The sequence below is a fragment of the Bidens hawaiensis genome, unplaced genomic scaffold, assembly GCF_021521415.1.
Source record: "Bidens hawaiensis isolate Kalapana, Puna unplaced genomic scaffold, B.hawaiensis_p1.1 tig00009541_1, whole genome shotgun sequence".
Lineage (NCBI taxonomy): Eukaryota > Viridiplantae > Streptophyta > Magnoliopsida > Asterales > Asteraceae > Bidens > Bidens hawaiensis.
Genome location: NW_027491709.1, coordinates 827,731 through 846,160, shown reverse-complemented (window position 1 = coordinate 846,160; position 18,430 = coordinate 827,731). Strand labels below are relative to the sequence as shown.

The following is an 18,430-nucleotide window of genomic DNA, read 5'->3' as shown; positions in this document are numbered from 1 at the left end:
TTATTTACTGTAGTTTGATTTTCTCATAATTTTATCTTTTTATGTTTTGTTTCGACACGAAGTACCTTACTAAAAAATGATTATTAGATAGGGTTCGATCGAGAGCTTGTGGTAGAGAAAAGAAAAAAAATGGAAACAACGAAAAAATAGATTAAATAGTTGTTTTTATTATTATTTCATGGCATTTTTATTTGTATTTTCGTTTTAAGAGTTTTATTTATATGTTGTTTTTATTAATGTAATCTCTATATTTAAAGAAGAAAATCTACCTATACTATTAAAGCAATACCATTTTTTCACATGTCATTCATCTAGACATTCCATATAGACTGCTACTTGTACAAGTTTATATTTTAACAATTTCCTCTTATGAATGATAAAATCTATTTTAACAATTTCTTCTTCATGAATGATAAAATGAAAAATATGTTGTTGGTGGGAAGAGAAAATTACTGTTTGCGTCCTTGTGGTTTTAAGGCGGAGGCACAATGAGCCCCCGAAAATTTTTTTGAAATGGTTAAGTTCCTGTAGTTTCAAAAATGAACCATTTGAGTCCCTGCCGCTACTTAACTTTCAGGGTAAACTTTCATTTTACTGAAACCACAGGGACTAAAATTGTTCGTTTACGAAACCATAGGGACTCAAATTGTTTGTTTCTGAAACCACAGGGACTCAAGCAGTTCAAAAAAAATTTCGGGGACTCATTGTGTCTCCGCCCTAAAACCACAGGGATGCAAACAACAATTTTCTCTGGTGGGAATCAAACTCACTACCTTATTTTTAAAATGTTTAAGGCTTACCAACTCAACCAGGATTTATTGATGTTATCATTCTCGTTTTCTAAATTTGTATACATTCACAACCTTCCATTTTGATTTCTTTTAAAATACAAATACCAATTATTCTTACTAATCTATGTAGTTTATAAAATTATTTATATATTACGAATCCATGAGATTATTAAATTTAACCTTTTCATTTTATTTTAATCTTTTCATTTTATTTTTCAGTCACTTGTGTATCACACGGGCTCTATCCTTAGTTAAGTACTCGTTACAAGGCTTCATTCCACTACGAGCTAAATTGGAAAAAAAAGGATCACCACCTATGTGGTATTGTGGTAGTGAGGTGCGGGGAAAAGAGACATTTTTAACCCAACATTACAAATGTCCTGAAGTTTCTTTTGACGGTCTAGTAAAATCACTCAAAAAACTTTTTCAAATATAAAAGTACCACTCAAGTTATTCAATATTTTTTAATTATAATGATATTTTTAGTAACTATCACGAAAGAAGAATAAAAAGTTTAATAAAAAAATACAACAATAACATAGGAGTTTAATTCTAAATAATTGTTTTAGTAAAAACTTATTCAATATAACAAATTGATGGTGATGCTGCCGTTGGAAGAGGTAACTGTCATTGATGGTGACTAGTGACTAGTGAGATTAGTTTTACCATAAGATAGTCGAATGTGCTGTTTGTTTTTTAAGAGGTAAAATGTCTGTAGTCTGCGCACCACATCTGCAGGCATCTGTAGCAGAAGAGGTGGACCAAACCTCTGCAATATACAAGAAGAAGACTGTTTGTTTTTTAACGTCTGCGGACTGATAAAATAAAACAGAAATTTTTAATGGAAACTGAAACACCCCAAATTAAATAACCATTTTTATTATTTATTCGGTGCGAATGGGGTCCCAAAATTTTCTTTACTTTCCAATAACATAAAACTAAATTCTATTAGCCGAACATAACGTTTAACTTTTACAACAACTTGTCTTCTAATTAAAGACAACACGCACTCAGAATTTATTATTAAAAAAAAAATTATCAAAAATAGACAATTAAACTTTAGATGTATATTGATAGCCAAATCCGAGCACTTGATCTTTCACTTTTAATCCAATCCCAAGCCAAAGCGTAAACTTTTCCTAAGTCAAAATAATAGTAGGTTTTTACTATAAATCATATACTTTTACAATGGAATAAAGTTTGTTCAGATAAGCTCCGCAAATTTCATCAAAATATACATAAGTTTTTCACTTAGGCATTTTAGCAAACATCTGGTGTGCCATAGAATCCAATTAATTTGTTATTGGTTATTGTTTGACCAAATTCACCTTTAAAAACATTATTTAATACCTCTTCATTACAATAGAAGTTATCTATCACCCATCCATTGGTATTGCCATAAAATCATTTTATAAATATGAAAAATATATAGTGCTTACAAGTTACAACTAGTTTACTCTAAAATCTAGTTTTCTCTCAAAGAATGACAAATTGACTTCCGACAAAGGGGCAGTGTGGGAGGTGGACGAGCATCGGTGGCTGGCCGGAGGTGGAGGACGGCGGCGGCGGCGTGGAGCTTTGTGGTGGCGGCGGAATAAGAGGTGGAGGGGCGGGTGACGGGAGTTGAGGGTTGAAGAATGGGTTGTCTAGGGTTTGAGAGAGCTAATGAATGAAAAAGATTGAAGAGGTTAGAATATATGAGAAGAGGAAGGTCCATGTCTTCTAGGATAAGAGGACGCGAAGACGTTTTTTAATGAAATGTTTTCAGAAAAACAAACAGTCTGCAAGCCTAAAGGTCTGCGCGTGATCTGCGCGGCGCAGACATAAGAGGTCAGGAAGATCTTCAGACAAAAAACAAACACCACCGAACATGGCATGTAGAATTAATGGGTGGTCCATAAATTTTAAATACTCAATAATAAATGGTTATGTTTAAAATAAAAGCATAAGTTTATAATAAATTTGACCAATTCATGTGCCACATATGTTGAATCCTAAGTAAGTTGTACAATCTTATATTAATTGATAATGTGCCAAAAACGTGAGACACTTTAAAGTTGGATGCATCGTTTTAAATTAGGTGTAGTGTTGTAATCGATATAAATAAGTTAGACAACAATGTTATAATCAATAATGAACTATGTTTCGTTAGTCCCATCTATCTCATGTTCTTCAAGCTAAGCCATAAAAGAGAACACCTCAATGATGTCAAAACTTCATAGTTCACACTTCACACAGAACAACCAGATTTCCTGGAAGTTTATCGAAGGACCATGATGGTTAGTTCAAGCGATATCGTTATCACAATCATTGTTTAAAACGTTAAGCGTCGACAAGAAAACAAAAACAATCTTTAACTCATCCTATCTCTCTTCGTATATTCCGGATACTAAATTTCATAGCAACTAGACTAATAATTTATTCAAGTATCAGTCACTTGGTTTCGACAATTCGTTATCAAAATCCGATGAATAGATTTCATTGATGCCACGCTTTAACACCAATATAACAAAATGTGTCATCAAAATAATAAAACCCTAAAAGGCTTATAACCTAGCGGCATCAAAGAACACAAAAGATGTATCTCTCCTAAATGGTTGAAGTTGTAGTCTCATGATTGATACACATGCAAATTTAAAAGGTTGTGAGTTATCTATTCTAAATAAATAAATAAATAATAATAATAATAATAATAATAACAAAACATTATTAGTGTTTTAACAATAAGTTAATAATATCTTTAATTTAAAGATTGCCCAGGTCCTAAACATCGCAATCATCATATTTAAATAAACGATCCTTTTGAAAATAAAGTGAATATTTTATACAAAAGTCTAAATATATGTGTTACGTTTTTACACGTGAAAACAAATTTCTAGCATTTATATCATTAAAGTCGATCACCTAATTTGGCTTTTGTAGTTGGAGCTAGGACGGTACATATGCATATGCTTATATGATAAAGCCGGATCTTGTATTAACTAACTTAGTGTGTATCAGTGTACGAGTCAAGTATTTGTTTATCATTGACACACGAACAATAAAATAAAAAAAAGTTCACAGATTAAGTACTTTGCAAATATTCTTACACTCACAACAGTACTATTTAATTTTGTGACTTTTATTTGGTGGCTTGTAGATAAAGTTTGTTTGAGCGGTTCAATATACAAGTTTTATTGCATATTAATTATTTATACTTTCTTCTTTTTTTTTGTAGTATTAGTAAAAGTACAAAATAACCTTTATGGCTATTTTTAACTTATAATCCTTAATACTTTATAATTTTATTTTTTAAAAGCAATTTGTTAAATCAAACAAATCACTGACCCATTCAATCATTTTTATTCGCCGACTACGGAACTTTGGGTACTAAGCATATTCTTGAAGGAAAGTTCGTACATCAGTCCACTCCATTAGTCCCGACCCAAAGACCACCTCAGTAGGAAAGCCACTATAGGTGAGTGAGGAAACCCTTGGCCCAACATTTGTACGTCCAATTTTCGTTCGATTTAACGGTTCCTCTGCAACACACATGACTTTTTTTACATAAGCTTCAGGATATTATCTTGCCATAGCACGTGAATTTACATAGAAGATTATATATATATATATATATATATATATATATATATATATATATCTACCTATTCTAATAAAGTAAAATAATTGTAGACATTTGTCATGTTTTGGTTAATTCTCACAATTTTTTTCCCTCCAAAACTAATATCTTAATTAACCATGATATATGTAATAGATCAATAATTATGCATTTTCCTTTTATACTCTATTTATATTATATCTATACATTTTTATAAAAATAAATATTAACAAATTCTTTTACTATATATTTCAAAATACTTGGTGAAATCCAAAAATTAACAACAAACCATGTTTGTCAAATATTGAAAAGAATATAATTTCAGATGTTATCATTAACATATTGTACTATGTATATTGTAGGAAATTGTAAAGAAAAACAAAACTCGAATATGCTTTCATTTTACAAAGTTATTTTATAATCATTAAATTATAAATATATGTTTAAAATTCGATCCATTTTTTAAAAATCAATCAATTTATCTATTATTGTTGTTGTTGTTGTTGTAAATTGTCATATAAATTTATAAATTAAAAATATATGCTTTAAATCTATCCATTTATTTTTCGGTTAATTTACGAACTCTATATATGTTAAAATGTAAGGATAGTATATATCAGTCACTCTCAGACATAACAAAGTTTATCATATTTAATTTCTTATTATTTTTATCAAGGATTGTTCCGGGTTTTTTGTGTAACTTAAATTTGATTTTTATGGGTCAAAAGTTGGTAAATATTTTGTTCGGTACAAGTTAATTGTATTTAGAATCAAAATTTGTTACAGGTCAAAAATGGAAAATCTGTGTATTTTTAAAAGTTTGAGAATTTGAATAGATTTATTATCGAATTTGTTACGGGTTCAAAGTGTTGACTTGAAAATGTCAAACGGATGAAAGTTAGAATTTTAAACACGATTCGGGTTTCAAAATATTTTCAAGGGCATTTTTGGAAATAATCAAAATGTTCGGGATTTGGCAAATTGACTATTTTTCCCTCGACTACTAAAATTTTAGAAAAGATTGTGAACACTTTCGACATGCCACCCCCAGACCTATCACTGCTTCTAACTTTTATCAAATTTGAAATAGTTGTGTAAGCATTAACTTTTCCTTCAATTGTGATCAGAGCGTTGTATGAAAAACATGTCATGCAAAACTATGCTCAAATAAAACAAAATAATCACAAAATTGAATGAGTTAATATGCTAATTTTTATGTTGTAATTATGACAAAGTCAAGATGCTCCCTAAAATTTATTGAAATCTTTTCATGGTGTAGCTCAGAAAAACATAGTTCATGAAGAACATCCGTCATTACAACTTATGTTCTCATTTTCTTTGATGGGTGGTAAATTGATAAATTATATCAATAAAGGTAACATTTATTTTGCATTTAAGCTGAGTTGTTAGAACTACTATTGTATGAGAACTCTTATTCCTGAAATTAGTTAATAACCAAAATTCTTTCAATTATACATATGTGACATTGAGAATGAAATTTTCAATAGAAAGAGCATTCTCAGATACATTTCTGCACGTGCATTTTTTTATTAAGTTCATTAAAAAAATCATTTTGTGATTTAAATAAAATTAATTTATGTATACATAGTATACAGACAAGCATAGATATAATACATTTTTTCATATACGCTATGTAAAAAGAGGCGGTGGTTTACCCTGCGGCGGATGTCAGAGAATGATTCAGAGTTCTTGCAGAATGAGCTTCAAGAGAATGATTCGGAGTTCTTGCAGTTCAATGTGCTCAGAAGGGAACAAATATTTCTGGGAGGGGTTATTCGTCTTACTAGTCTTCGACACAAGAAAAGGATTTTTCACATATTTGTTTTACTTGTAATTTTATAATTTGCATAATCCTGTGTGTGACACGGGCTCTAAAACTAGTATATATATATATATATAGGGTAAGGATCCTAAGAGAACCATTGACAAATTGAGAACTTTGAGAACCATTTTGAACCACTAAAAAAACCTCTAAAAACATATTTAAAAAATTATAAAACAAAAAAAAAACGGAAATTTTAAAAGAGTAAAAAAACCAAAATTCTTATATTTCATTCCGGTTTCATAAAAAAAAAACCGAAACTTTTTTTTTCTTTTTAATTCGTATGATACCTATACACGTATGTATACTTTCATATAATCTCTAGTTACGTAATGTACACATATATACATTATTATTTACTTTAAATTATACATATGTGTATAAGAAAAAACATGTGTGTACATATTATACATATATGTATAATAAAAAAACCGATTTTTTTTCTTTTTAATTCATATTACACCTATACACATATGTATACTTTCATTTAATCTCTAGTTACGTAATGTACATTATCATTTACCTGAAAATATACATATGTGTATTGGAAAAAACATGTGTGTACATATATGCACATATTATACATATATGTATAATTTAGCTAAACTGATAATTTTTTTTACGGTTTTTTTAGAAACCGGGGTGATAAATAAGAACTTTGGTTTTTTTTACTTTTTTTATTTTTGTGTTTTTTTTGTTTTATGATTTTTTTTATTTTTGGGTTTTTTTGTGGTCCAAAATGGTTCTCATAGATCTCAATTCCCAAAAGGTTCTTACATGATCCTGATCCTGATCCTGATCCTATATATAGGGTAATGTTAAAATAAAAACTCACTTAAGTTGTGGAAACTCTAGAAACCTATTCTCAACCGCATGTTTTTAATTAAAGTTTAAATCTTGTGGTCCACAATAATCCTGATCCTATATATATATATATATAGGGTAAGGTTAAAATAAAAACTCACTTGAGTTGTGAAAACTCTAGAAACTTATTCTCAACCGCATGTTTTTAATTAAAATTTAAATCTTGTGGTCCACAATTACAGTGAATAAAAAAAGTAAATATAAATATAACTTTTTATCTCTCCTGAAAACATAAATAAAAACTAGTAAAAAAATGTTAAAAAATAGCCAAACAATTTTTTTTAGTTTTTGATATTTTGTATTAAATGTTACAACATATATTACATGTGTTAAAAAAAAGAAAAAGAAAATGGTGTTACATAGGTTTTTATGTGTTTTCATAACTCAAGTGGGTTTTCATTCTATACTTTCCCTATATATATAAACCATTAGAGATGGTCTTAACATGTTGAAGCATGTTGAAGGGTTTCATGGATTCAACTGAATCATGAGATTTTAATTAATTGGCTTCTACTTTTAGGTCTTAAACAAGTGTTTTGTTTAGAAGTATATAAAAAGCTTACATTTAATACTCAAGAGAAGTAATAAGTGAAGTTAATATGTAATTGTAAATGAAACATTGTTAAATATAATCTGTATGTATTTTATTACAAATTATTCTTAATTTCAAAATATTTTGTAACTAGCCCTATGTAATAAAGGGGTTATAACCTAGTATATATATATGAGAACTTCAATGAAATTAAGAACTCTTACTTGTTATGAGAACTCTTAGAACTTATCCAGACCTTTACATCAAATGATCAATGGCTCTAAATAAAAATGGCATTTACGTAATTAATTAAAAGATTATGGTTAACAGCTAAATAAGAAAATTACATTATGAAAATAAAATTATTCTTTTTGTTAACTTTTCCTATAATCTCTCATGCATCTCTATCTTAAACCGACAACATCTGGTCCGATTAGGTTTTTTTTCTCTCCCTAATCAAATTCATCGAGATGAACAAAAACTTTTGATTAATGTTTATACGCTACTTTGGTAAAAAAAAAAATATTCTTTCGTAAGGTAAATGGCAAATTTTCATTTTAGGTTTTTGTCTTTAGTGATAATGTTAATTTACTAGTTTTTCATGAACCTTTTCACGATTTCTTGTTTTTTTTCCATCTTAATTCTGGATTGATTACTCAAAAGGCATGTTAGTGTATATATGTTTGGACGCCAAAATTTCAGTATGCAATTTTTATATTCTACGATTACATACACACATAGGAAAAAATTTGTATTTGTTTCATATTGTGAAACGACAAAAAAATTCTCACCTCCATCATGATTAATGACTGAATTCCAACGGTTTACGTATGATTGAAAAATTGAAGAATTCACACCTCCTTTGTTAAACAAATGGTTGAAAATCTATATATATGTGCGTAGATAGTATAGTTACGTATATGTAAAACATTAAAATATATGTAAATAAACCATCATTGAAGATTTGTATATATGTGAACAAACTATTAGTACGAAAAATAGATGATGCATATGAAGATTTACATATACGTATATAGTACACTTACACTTATGTAAATGCCCTAAAATGTGTAAAATATAACCACATATGCAGAAGATTTATTAATATAACGATTTGCATTTATGTAAAAAGACAAGATAAATATGAAGATTTCTAGTTACATAAATAGAAACAGTTTAAAAATCATGATATGAATCTATAATATATATAAACGAAAACCCTAAAATTTTACGTGCCGTGATGTGGTCGCCCCCTTTTTTATGAAAGCCATCAGATTGCTTAATTTTTAAATAGAGGCCTCTCATTGATTTAACCCAAATTCATGGGTATGGGTCATACCAAAACCAGATAGCTCTTAAACGGGTTATAACATCTCATTAAATTAAAAATTAATCTTATCAATTATTTGACATGAAAATCCTATAAAATGGGGATATACTAAAAATTAATATCCTATTTTATTTAAAAAAAAGATATTATTTATAATTAAGAAACAATTTTATAATAAAGAAAATAAATGGGTAATGGATATCAGCAGACTCAATTTAAAAAGAAAAAAAAATATTTATAATTAATAAACAATTTTATAGTAAAAAAACAAAAGCGGGTCATGGGTCACAAAATCCAGATAACTTTTAAACGGATTATAACATATCATTTATTTATGAAACTCTTTCATCATCAAACCCTAAGTATATTATTAACTTTCTTACAATAAAGAAATTAAAATCTAAAAAAATAAATATAAAAAAAAAAATGTAAAACAACCATTCTCTCAAGCCATCAGATTGCTTTATTTGTAAATGAAGGTTTATCACGCATTTGACCTGAATTCAGGGGTAAAGGTTTCACCAAACCCAGATAGCTCTTAAACAGGTTATAACATGCCATTATATTAAAAATTAATCTCATAAAATATTTGATATGAAAATCATATAAAATAGGGATATACTAAAAATTAATATACTATTTTATTTAAAAAGATATTATTTATAATTAAGAAATAATTTTATAATAAAGAAAATAAACGGGTAATGAGTATCACCAACCCCAGATAGCTTTTAAACCGGATTATAACATATAATTTATTTGTGAAACCATTTTATCATCAAACCTTAAGTATATAAATTACTAACTTTTTTACAATAAATAAAACGAAAATCCAAATATACATATATAAATATTAAAAACGAATAATGTAAAAACAACCCCTGTAATATGGGGGGGGGGGTAAACTTAAAATCCAAATATACATATATAAATATTGAAAACGAATAATGTAAAATAACCCCTGTAATACGGAGGATAAACTCTAGTATATTGAATATTGATATATGTAAATGATAGAATGAGAAATAAATTATTAGCATGAAGATTAGAGGAAGAAATAAATGTGTACTAAGAATTATTTTTATGATATAATTTGTAAGATTTGGTTAGACATGAGACAAAATAGGAGAAAAATAATTATTAGTTAATTAACAAGAGAGAAACTATTTTAATAAGTTACAATTATACCCTTCTATTTTATTATTAAAATTTAAAGATTAAATAAAAATGGATGGTTTAGATGGGTTCTTAAATTTCTTAATCAAATTAGAGTTTTTAAAGGAAGCTAAACCTATATATATATATATGGGAGGATTCCAATAAAATTAAATTTTTCTAGAAAACTAATTAAATCAATTTATACCATCCATTTATTTGATCAATGATTGAAACGCATAACAACAATTAGGTAATTAAATGAAACTTAGGTAGATTAATTAAGAAGATGAAGGGCAAATTTGGTAACTAAAAATACTAATTAGTGGCATCCTTAAAATCCTCAAGCTCTCTCTCTCTCTCTCTCTCTCTCTCTCCTCAATTTTTTTAATTATCTTTCTTCACTGCATATTTATTGTAGAAAAAGGAAGAAAAAGACCAAAAAAAAAAAAAACGTAGAGTCATCAAGATATAAAAACAAAAATAAGTTCGAAAATGAAAAGGCAAAAAGCAGCGAAGTAAAATTCAAAAACGGATTTTATCAACTTTCTATTTTGATTCATTCTAATTTTATTGGAGTTTCCAACTTTTTTTCAAACCTTTTATTCTTATTCTATTTTTCAGTTACTAAACTTTAGATTTTTTTTTCTTTTTAATTATTGAACCTTATATGACGTACGAGCTAACACAAAGTATGTTAATACATATGTGTAGCAACTTATTTACACATATGTAGTTATATCAAAACTACATACTCCTGTATTCATATTTGTTTACATATATGTTGCTATAGTATTTTTTTTTTTAATTTTAGAGCTAGTCGTACTAAAATACATATATGTAACTTAATGATATACATATATGTAAAACTAAATTACATAGTTACACATATGTAAACTAATGTGTTGTTCATGCTCTTCTTGTAACAAAAAGTTACACATATGTAAATTAAACGGGTTTTTTTGGTGTAACTTGAGGATTAAATGGATATAACAACAATGCTCTTCTTCTTCATCATGTCTTTGTAGAAAAATGAGCACACCCAAAATCCCTAAAAGCAAAATAAAATTAAAAAAAATTAGTCATTAAATTATGTTTTATTTCCGGTAACCACCCAATTAAATGTTATAACCAATTCCATTTAATTTATATTTTTGTATGCATTTGATAACCTCAAGTATTTGAAATTAATGGTTTGAGATAAAGAAAGTTATGAGTAGAGGAGAAAATTGATAGCCAGTGCAATTCTACGAGATTGAACTCTCACTCACAACAAACTTACAGATAAACACCTCAACCCCTAATTATTTAATCGATCAATAACCAATTCTTATTGCATTGCTTGCATCTCCTCAAACAATCTTTAGGCCCCTTACCGGTTTGCATTAGATTCAATATCTAAATAGCTATTAGGGAAAAAAAAAATCAAACAATTGTTATCAACATAGCATTTAAATTTAAACATAATTAATTGTTAGTGGAAGAAAAGATTTAATCAAATAATTGCATCGTATGTGAATCTGAGGCAGCCGTCATGTTTGAAAATAGATTTAAGGAAAATAAACCATAGAAGTATGAGAAAATACTTGTTACAAACCTGTATGATGTTTTTGGATGCTACGATGAATGAAAACTTGGTATAATTTTTATGTTTTGGGTGCTAAGATGAATTTCAATCCTTAATGCAATCGTGAAACTTTGCTTAGTTGCAGTAAAGTTAAATGAAGAAAAAGGATGGCATTAAATAATTACGTTTTAATTCATGGAGAGAGGTTGAAAAAATTCCAAAATTATAGGATTGCCAAATTACAAATACACCCTTTACAATAAAAAAAGAAAAAACAAATAAAATTACTTGATTTGTTAAAAATGGTTTTCAAAGTTTATAAGTTAAGCAGTGGTTTTTATTTGAACCCTCCTATCTCTCTCTATGTATATATATACACACACACATACTAGATTTTATCACCCGTACTATGGGGGTTGTTGTACATTATTCGTTTTTAATATTTATATATGTATATTTGGATTTTAATTTTATTTATCTTAAGAAAGTTAATAATTAATATACTTGAGGTTTGATGATGAAATGGTTTCACAAATAAACGATATGTTATAATCCGGTTTAAAATTTATCTGGGTTTGGTGATACCCATTACCCGCTTATTTTCTTTATTATAAAATTGTTTCTTAATTATAAATAATATATTTTTTTAAAATAAAACAGGATATTAATTTTTAGTATATCCCTATTTTATAGGATTTTCATATCAAATATTTGATGAGATTGTTTTTTAATATAAAGAGATGTTATAACAGTTTAAGAGCTATCTGGATTTGGTGATACCTTTACCCGTGAATTCGGGTCAAATGCGTGAGAAGCCTTCATTTACAAATAAAGCAATCTGATGGCTTGAGATAATGGTTGTTTTACATTTTTCGTTTTTTAATATTTATTTTTTGGATTTTAATTTTCTTTATTGCAAAAAAGTTAATAATACATTTAGGGTTTGATGATGAAAGGGTTTCATAAATAAATATATTAAGCTCGTCCAAATGAAGAGATCCCTGATAAACTCCTGCCTATAAAACAACCAAAACATTTTACCAAATGTTTATGTTGAAAACAAATTTTAAGATGTATATTTACACGTGCACACGCACGTGCGTGCACACGCACGTGCGTACACACACAGATGAAAGAAATAAGATATATACTTCTCTACAAAGAGGACATTTTGCAGTAGGTTGTGTTGCCTTTAGACCATCAACAATGGTCACTGACCCAGCTTTGCAAGCACACATGAAGCAAAAGATGTGTCCACAAGTCAAACATACAGGGTCAAACACAGTATCCTGGACAAAACATAGACAAAAAATGAATAAATAATCCATCTTTGCATAAAAGAGTGCATGCATAAAGCCGATTTTTTTAACAAACAGGTGGTGATTTCAACAATTTTACATAAAAATGTATCAAATCAGTAAAACTGAAAAGCTTAGCTACAAATGAAACGGGTCAAAAAATGTCAAACGGGCTCAACATTGTCCATAGTGTATTCTCAAATGTTTAATACCGCGTAAACCGCTTTATCAACCAAAATCAAATTATTATTTTCATAGTATTGTTTTGCATAGGGGTGTGCATGAAACCAAAGAAACCGATACGAAACCGAAAAATGGAACTGAAACAAAAAACCAACGGTTTGGTTTTATGTGTTTGTAAAAATTGAATTTACGGTTCGGTTTTGGTTTTGCATGTAATAATTACCGAAAAAAACGAACAGACGAATTTATAGATTTTGAAATTTTTTTTTTACTTTTAAGTAATTTATAGGAATTTAATAAATATGACTCAAATATTTCAGCCAAAATGTATAATAATCAAATAATTATCAATTAACAAAATGATTTTGGGCCCAAATTTATTATTTTGGGCCAATTTTTTCTTTCAGCCCAAAATTTTCAAGGTCAAATGGCAAATCCGAAACCCAACCCAAAAGGAAAACCGAAAAACCAAAAATGGTTTTCACGAATTCAAAAACCAAAGTTTCGGTTTTAGCCCAAAACCGACCGAACCGAACCGTGCGCACCCATAGTTTTGCAGATGTACTATTTTCAATAATTTTAATCATGACAAGAGAGAAAGAATGAAGAACGAACCAAACATATAGAGCAAGTCAAGTCGATCTCAAGCTTGACGACATCAGAGAGTTCACAAGAAAGTGATGGTTTCCCATCATTAAATATGAGGGAACACCCTTCAAAAACCTCAGAACCATTTCCCATTTTACCCTTTGTTTCCCTTAAGTTAATGTGCAAAGCAATAAGCTCACAAAGCCATGGAGACTGAAGGATTTCCATGTGCATGCTTTGGACTTGTGACCTAAACGCTTGACCTTGTTTCGAGTCATGTATCTGCCACAAAAAATAAAAAATTCATGCCTAAACAAAATATAGATAATTATACTCAATAATAAGCTAGTTTGATAAGTTAGTAGACAGGAAACCGCTCTAGCCGGTAAAAAGATCATGTAGCAAGCCTCATCAAAAATATTGGCCAGTTTGGTAATTTAGTAATAAATCACCATCACATGATCATATTACTAAATTTGGCCTGTTTCAAAGTATCAAGTGATCAACAAACCACCAACCTTTAGTTCGACTCGTTGGCTCACTCATTAGGCTCGTTTAAATTAAAGCCTGGATTTTAAGATAAATAAATTATACCCTAGAATATAACCCGAATTTTAACATATAGAAATTATAAATTTTGTAGTTTATTGATTATGCATTACGTGTATAGTAAAAACAACATTTTTTTCTTTTTTATAAACAGAAACTTAATTCAAAAATTCAAAAATAAATAAACGAGTTGCCTCGACTAGCCACAAGCCAGCACGAGCTTTTTACGAGCTGAGCTTGAGCTCAATATTCCACCTCGTTAAGATAAACCAGCCGAGCTGGCTCGACGCGGTTAGTAAACGAGCCCAGCCTGAGCCCAATCTGGCTCGGCAATAATATACAAAAACAATACTATCACAACAATCTTAAATCTATGAATAAACTTATTCAAGTTGTTCAGTTCATTTGACCCATACTTAAGGTAAATATTTTTATTTCACGTATTTGAGATAATCAATATAGCCACCTCTAAAAAAAATATAAAACTTTTTAAGGGACAAACAAACCTTATCATATTTTTTAAGAATTTTTCGCATAGCGATGGCATTGATAATCGCATAACCAACAAGATCTTTTCCTTCTTGAATTAAAGCACCATGGTTCCCTTGAAACTTGTCTTTGCACCACACAAAGTACTTCCTGAATCCTGTTGCTAGATGAACATCGAGCACCTTTTGTGCACGCTCGTTAAAACATCCAACCACCGTAAACATCTCGTTCATAAGTGAAGGAAAGAAACTTCCATCGCAAACTACATAACAAGCGTTCAAAAATGTATTCAAAAACTATTTAAATTGCACTAACAGATAATCAAAATCATAAATAACATTAATATAAAGAAAGTAATAGAAGCACATTCATTGTGACAATACATCAAGTATGAAACTGAAATAAAAATTACAAACACATGTTAATTTAAAAAATTGAGATTAAATTAACAGAATCATGAAATAATATCAATAAACAGAAACTAACAAAATCACATTCTCTGTGACATTTCATCAAACATGTTAGATGCAAACTCGATAACTCAATCAAAGTCAATAATTCAATTGTAAAACAAAATTAAGAGCTACAAGCACTTGTTATTTCATAGATTGAGATACAATTAATATATAATTAGCAGAATCATGAATTAACATCAATAAAAAGAAATTGACAGAAGCACATTCATTGTGACATTATATCAAACACCTTACCAGTAAAGTCAACTCAATTGCAAAACTAAATCAACAAGTAAAAACACTTGTTTATTTCACAAACTGACATATAATTAACAGAATCATGAAATAACAACATCAAATTCATTGAGATATTTCATCAAACACCTTACATGCAAATTCAACAACTCAAATATCAAACCAAATTGGCAATTACAAACACTTGTTAATTCACAATTAAGATATAATTAACAGAATCATGAAACAATAACATCAATAAACTAAAATTAGTTAAAATCGCATTCTCTGTGACATTTCATCAAACACCTTACATGCAAACTCAACAACTCAATTACAAAACCAAAGTAACAACCACAAACACTTATTAATCCACAAACTAGCATATATACTTAACAGAATCATAAAATAAGTTCAATAATGATAATATAACACAACATCAATAAAAAGAAATTGGCAGCCGGCGGTATGGTTTTTTGGGGGAACGTCCATGACAAACCCTAAAGCCAGCGTGGGCCCGGTTAAGACAATATAGACTGGCCAAAGTGGGGCAACGGGACTCTCCAAATTAGAGAGTGCGGTGGCCTAAGACACAGAAAGTCGTCGTTCCAAAAAAAAATAATAAATTAAAAATAAAAAAAAAACTAGCAAAATCACATTCTCAGTGACATTTCATCAAACACCTTACATGCAAACTCAATAATTCAAATATTAAACCAAATTAAAAACTACAAACACTTATTAATCCACAAATTAACATACAATTAATAGTCATAAAATAAAATCAATAATAATAAAATAACAATAACAACAACATCAATAAAAAGAAACTAACGAAGTGTGTTACACCATAGAAATCTGCTCTTGTGGTGGCACAACAACTGTCAAGTGACCGCGTGTTATGCTAGAGAGTTCTGCTCTTGTGGTGACACAACGACTGTCAAACTCTGAAGCTAGTATGGGCCAGATTAAGACAACATAGTTTGGCCAGAGTGGAGCAACGAGGCTCTCCAAATTGGAAAATGAAAAAAAAAATCATGATAAAAAGAAACTAACAAAATCATATTCTCTATGACATTTCATCGAACACCTTACATGCAAACTTGATAACTCAACTATCAAATCAAATTAACAATCACAAACACTTCTTAATCCACAAACTAACATATGATTAACAGAACACCAACAAATAAAAAAAAACTAACAAAATCACATTCATTGAGACATTTCATCAAACACCTTACATGCAAACTCAATTAAAAACTAAACCCACTTCTTAACCAACAAAACTAACACATAGCCAAAATAATAAAGCTCAAAACAATACCAGGGCATGGATAGATGCACTTATTATCATTAAAATCATTTAAAACCAACGAATTCTATGAGCGAGTGACGTCATCCCTACGACACCGTTTCAATATCTTTTAAAGATTTTTTACAACCCACAGCAGGTAGCTGTGGTATAAATATATAATTAACAGAATCATGAAACAATAACATCAATAAACTAAAATGAATAAAAATCAAATTCTCTGTGACATTTCATCAAACACCTTGTATGCAAACTCGATAACTCAATTATCAAACCAAATTAACAACTACAAACACTTGTTCATCCACAAATTAACATATAATTAACAGTCTAAAATAAAATCAATAATAATAATAATAATATATTAACAATAATAATAACAACATCAATAAAAAGAACTAGCGTCAAGTATGTTACGCCAGAGACTTCTGCTCTTATGGTGACACGACTATCAAGTGGCAGTACTTGACAGTCGGCGGCCGGTATCGTTTCCCTAGGAACGCCCAAGGCAAACTCTGAAGCCAGCGTGGGCCGGTTAAGACAGCATAGTCTAGCCAGAGTGGGCGAGCGGGCCTCTCCAAATTGGAGTGTGCGATGGCCTAACACACAAGAAAGTTGTTCCAAAAAATAAATAAATTAATTAAAAAATAAAAAAAACTAGCAAAATCACATTCTTTGTGACATTTCATCAAACACCTTACATGCAAACTCAATGAACAACTAAACCCACTTATTAATCCACAAAACCAACACATAATTAAGCTGAAAACAATACCAGGACACGGGTGGATGCACTTATTATTATCATTATCATTATCATTAGAATCATTCAAGACAAACGGGTTCTGTGAACGAGTGACGTCATCCCTACGACAGCGTTTCAAAATCTTTTTGAGATTTTTAAAACCCACGCCAGGTAGCTTGTTCTTCTGATCCTGGGTTTGCATGTACTCTTCGTATTTCTTACAGAACTTCATCTTCTAATCAATGGCTGGGTTGAATTCGATCTGGGGTTATTATTATTATTATTATTATTATGTTACGTGATTGATTGTGAAGGAACGATTGTGTGATTTGTTTGATGCCGTGTTGTTCCGGAAGATAAATATATATGAGAAACGGTCACTTTTTTTCTATATATATATAAGCAAGTTGTGATGTATGACGTAATCATAACATGTTTTTGTTTTATAAAACTAGATGTTGAACTACGCGGGTTGTGTCGGTCAGACAGGTTAAAACACATAAACCTGTACTAATAAAAAAGAAAATAATTATATATATATATATATATATGGTGTTATGAGGTTAATTCTTACTATCAAATTTTCTCTCAAATTACTTCTCTTTTATTGATGAAAAAAAAAAATATCTTGATTCAAGATATAGTATTAATTATAAATTCAACATATCGTATTAATTGGTCAATCTTTATTAATTGAATTATAATGTCATAAATTATATTAATATAATAATTACATGTCAGAGATATTCTTTTTTAAATTAAAATGTATATAAAAGAGTTTATGTTTAAAGAGTACCCTAACATTTATTTTTTGAGACATTTTCATATTAAAGAAAACTATAATAATTTTTTTATTTTAGTTTTTTGACAAATCTAACTATTTTATTAAAGCAG

The 18,430-nt window shown here is 29.0% G+C and overlaps 1 protein-coding gene across 1 annotated transcript; it reads right to left on the bottom strand.

The window, feature by feature from the left end:
* Positions 1–13,541: 13,541 nt before the first annotated feature.
* LOC143532730 (E3 ubiquitin-protein ligase NLA-like) lies at positions 13,542–17,771 on the bottom strand. Its single transcript, XM_077027698.1, has 3 exons — positions 17,567–17,771; positions 14,805–15,049; positions 13,542–14,031 (listed from the first exon to the last, which is right to left on the bottom strand). Exons 1-3 carry the CDS (start codon positions 17,766–17,768, stop codon positions 13,741–13,743), a joined length of 738 nt encoding a protein of 245 aa, XP_076883813.1. The 5' UTR covers positions 17,769–17,771; the 3' UTR covers positions 13,542–13,740.
* Between the last annotated feature and the right edge of the window lie 659 nt (positions 17,772–18,430).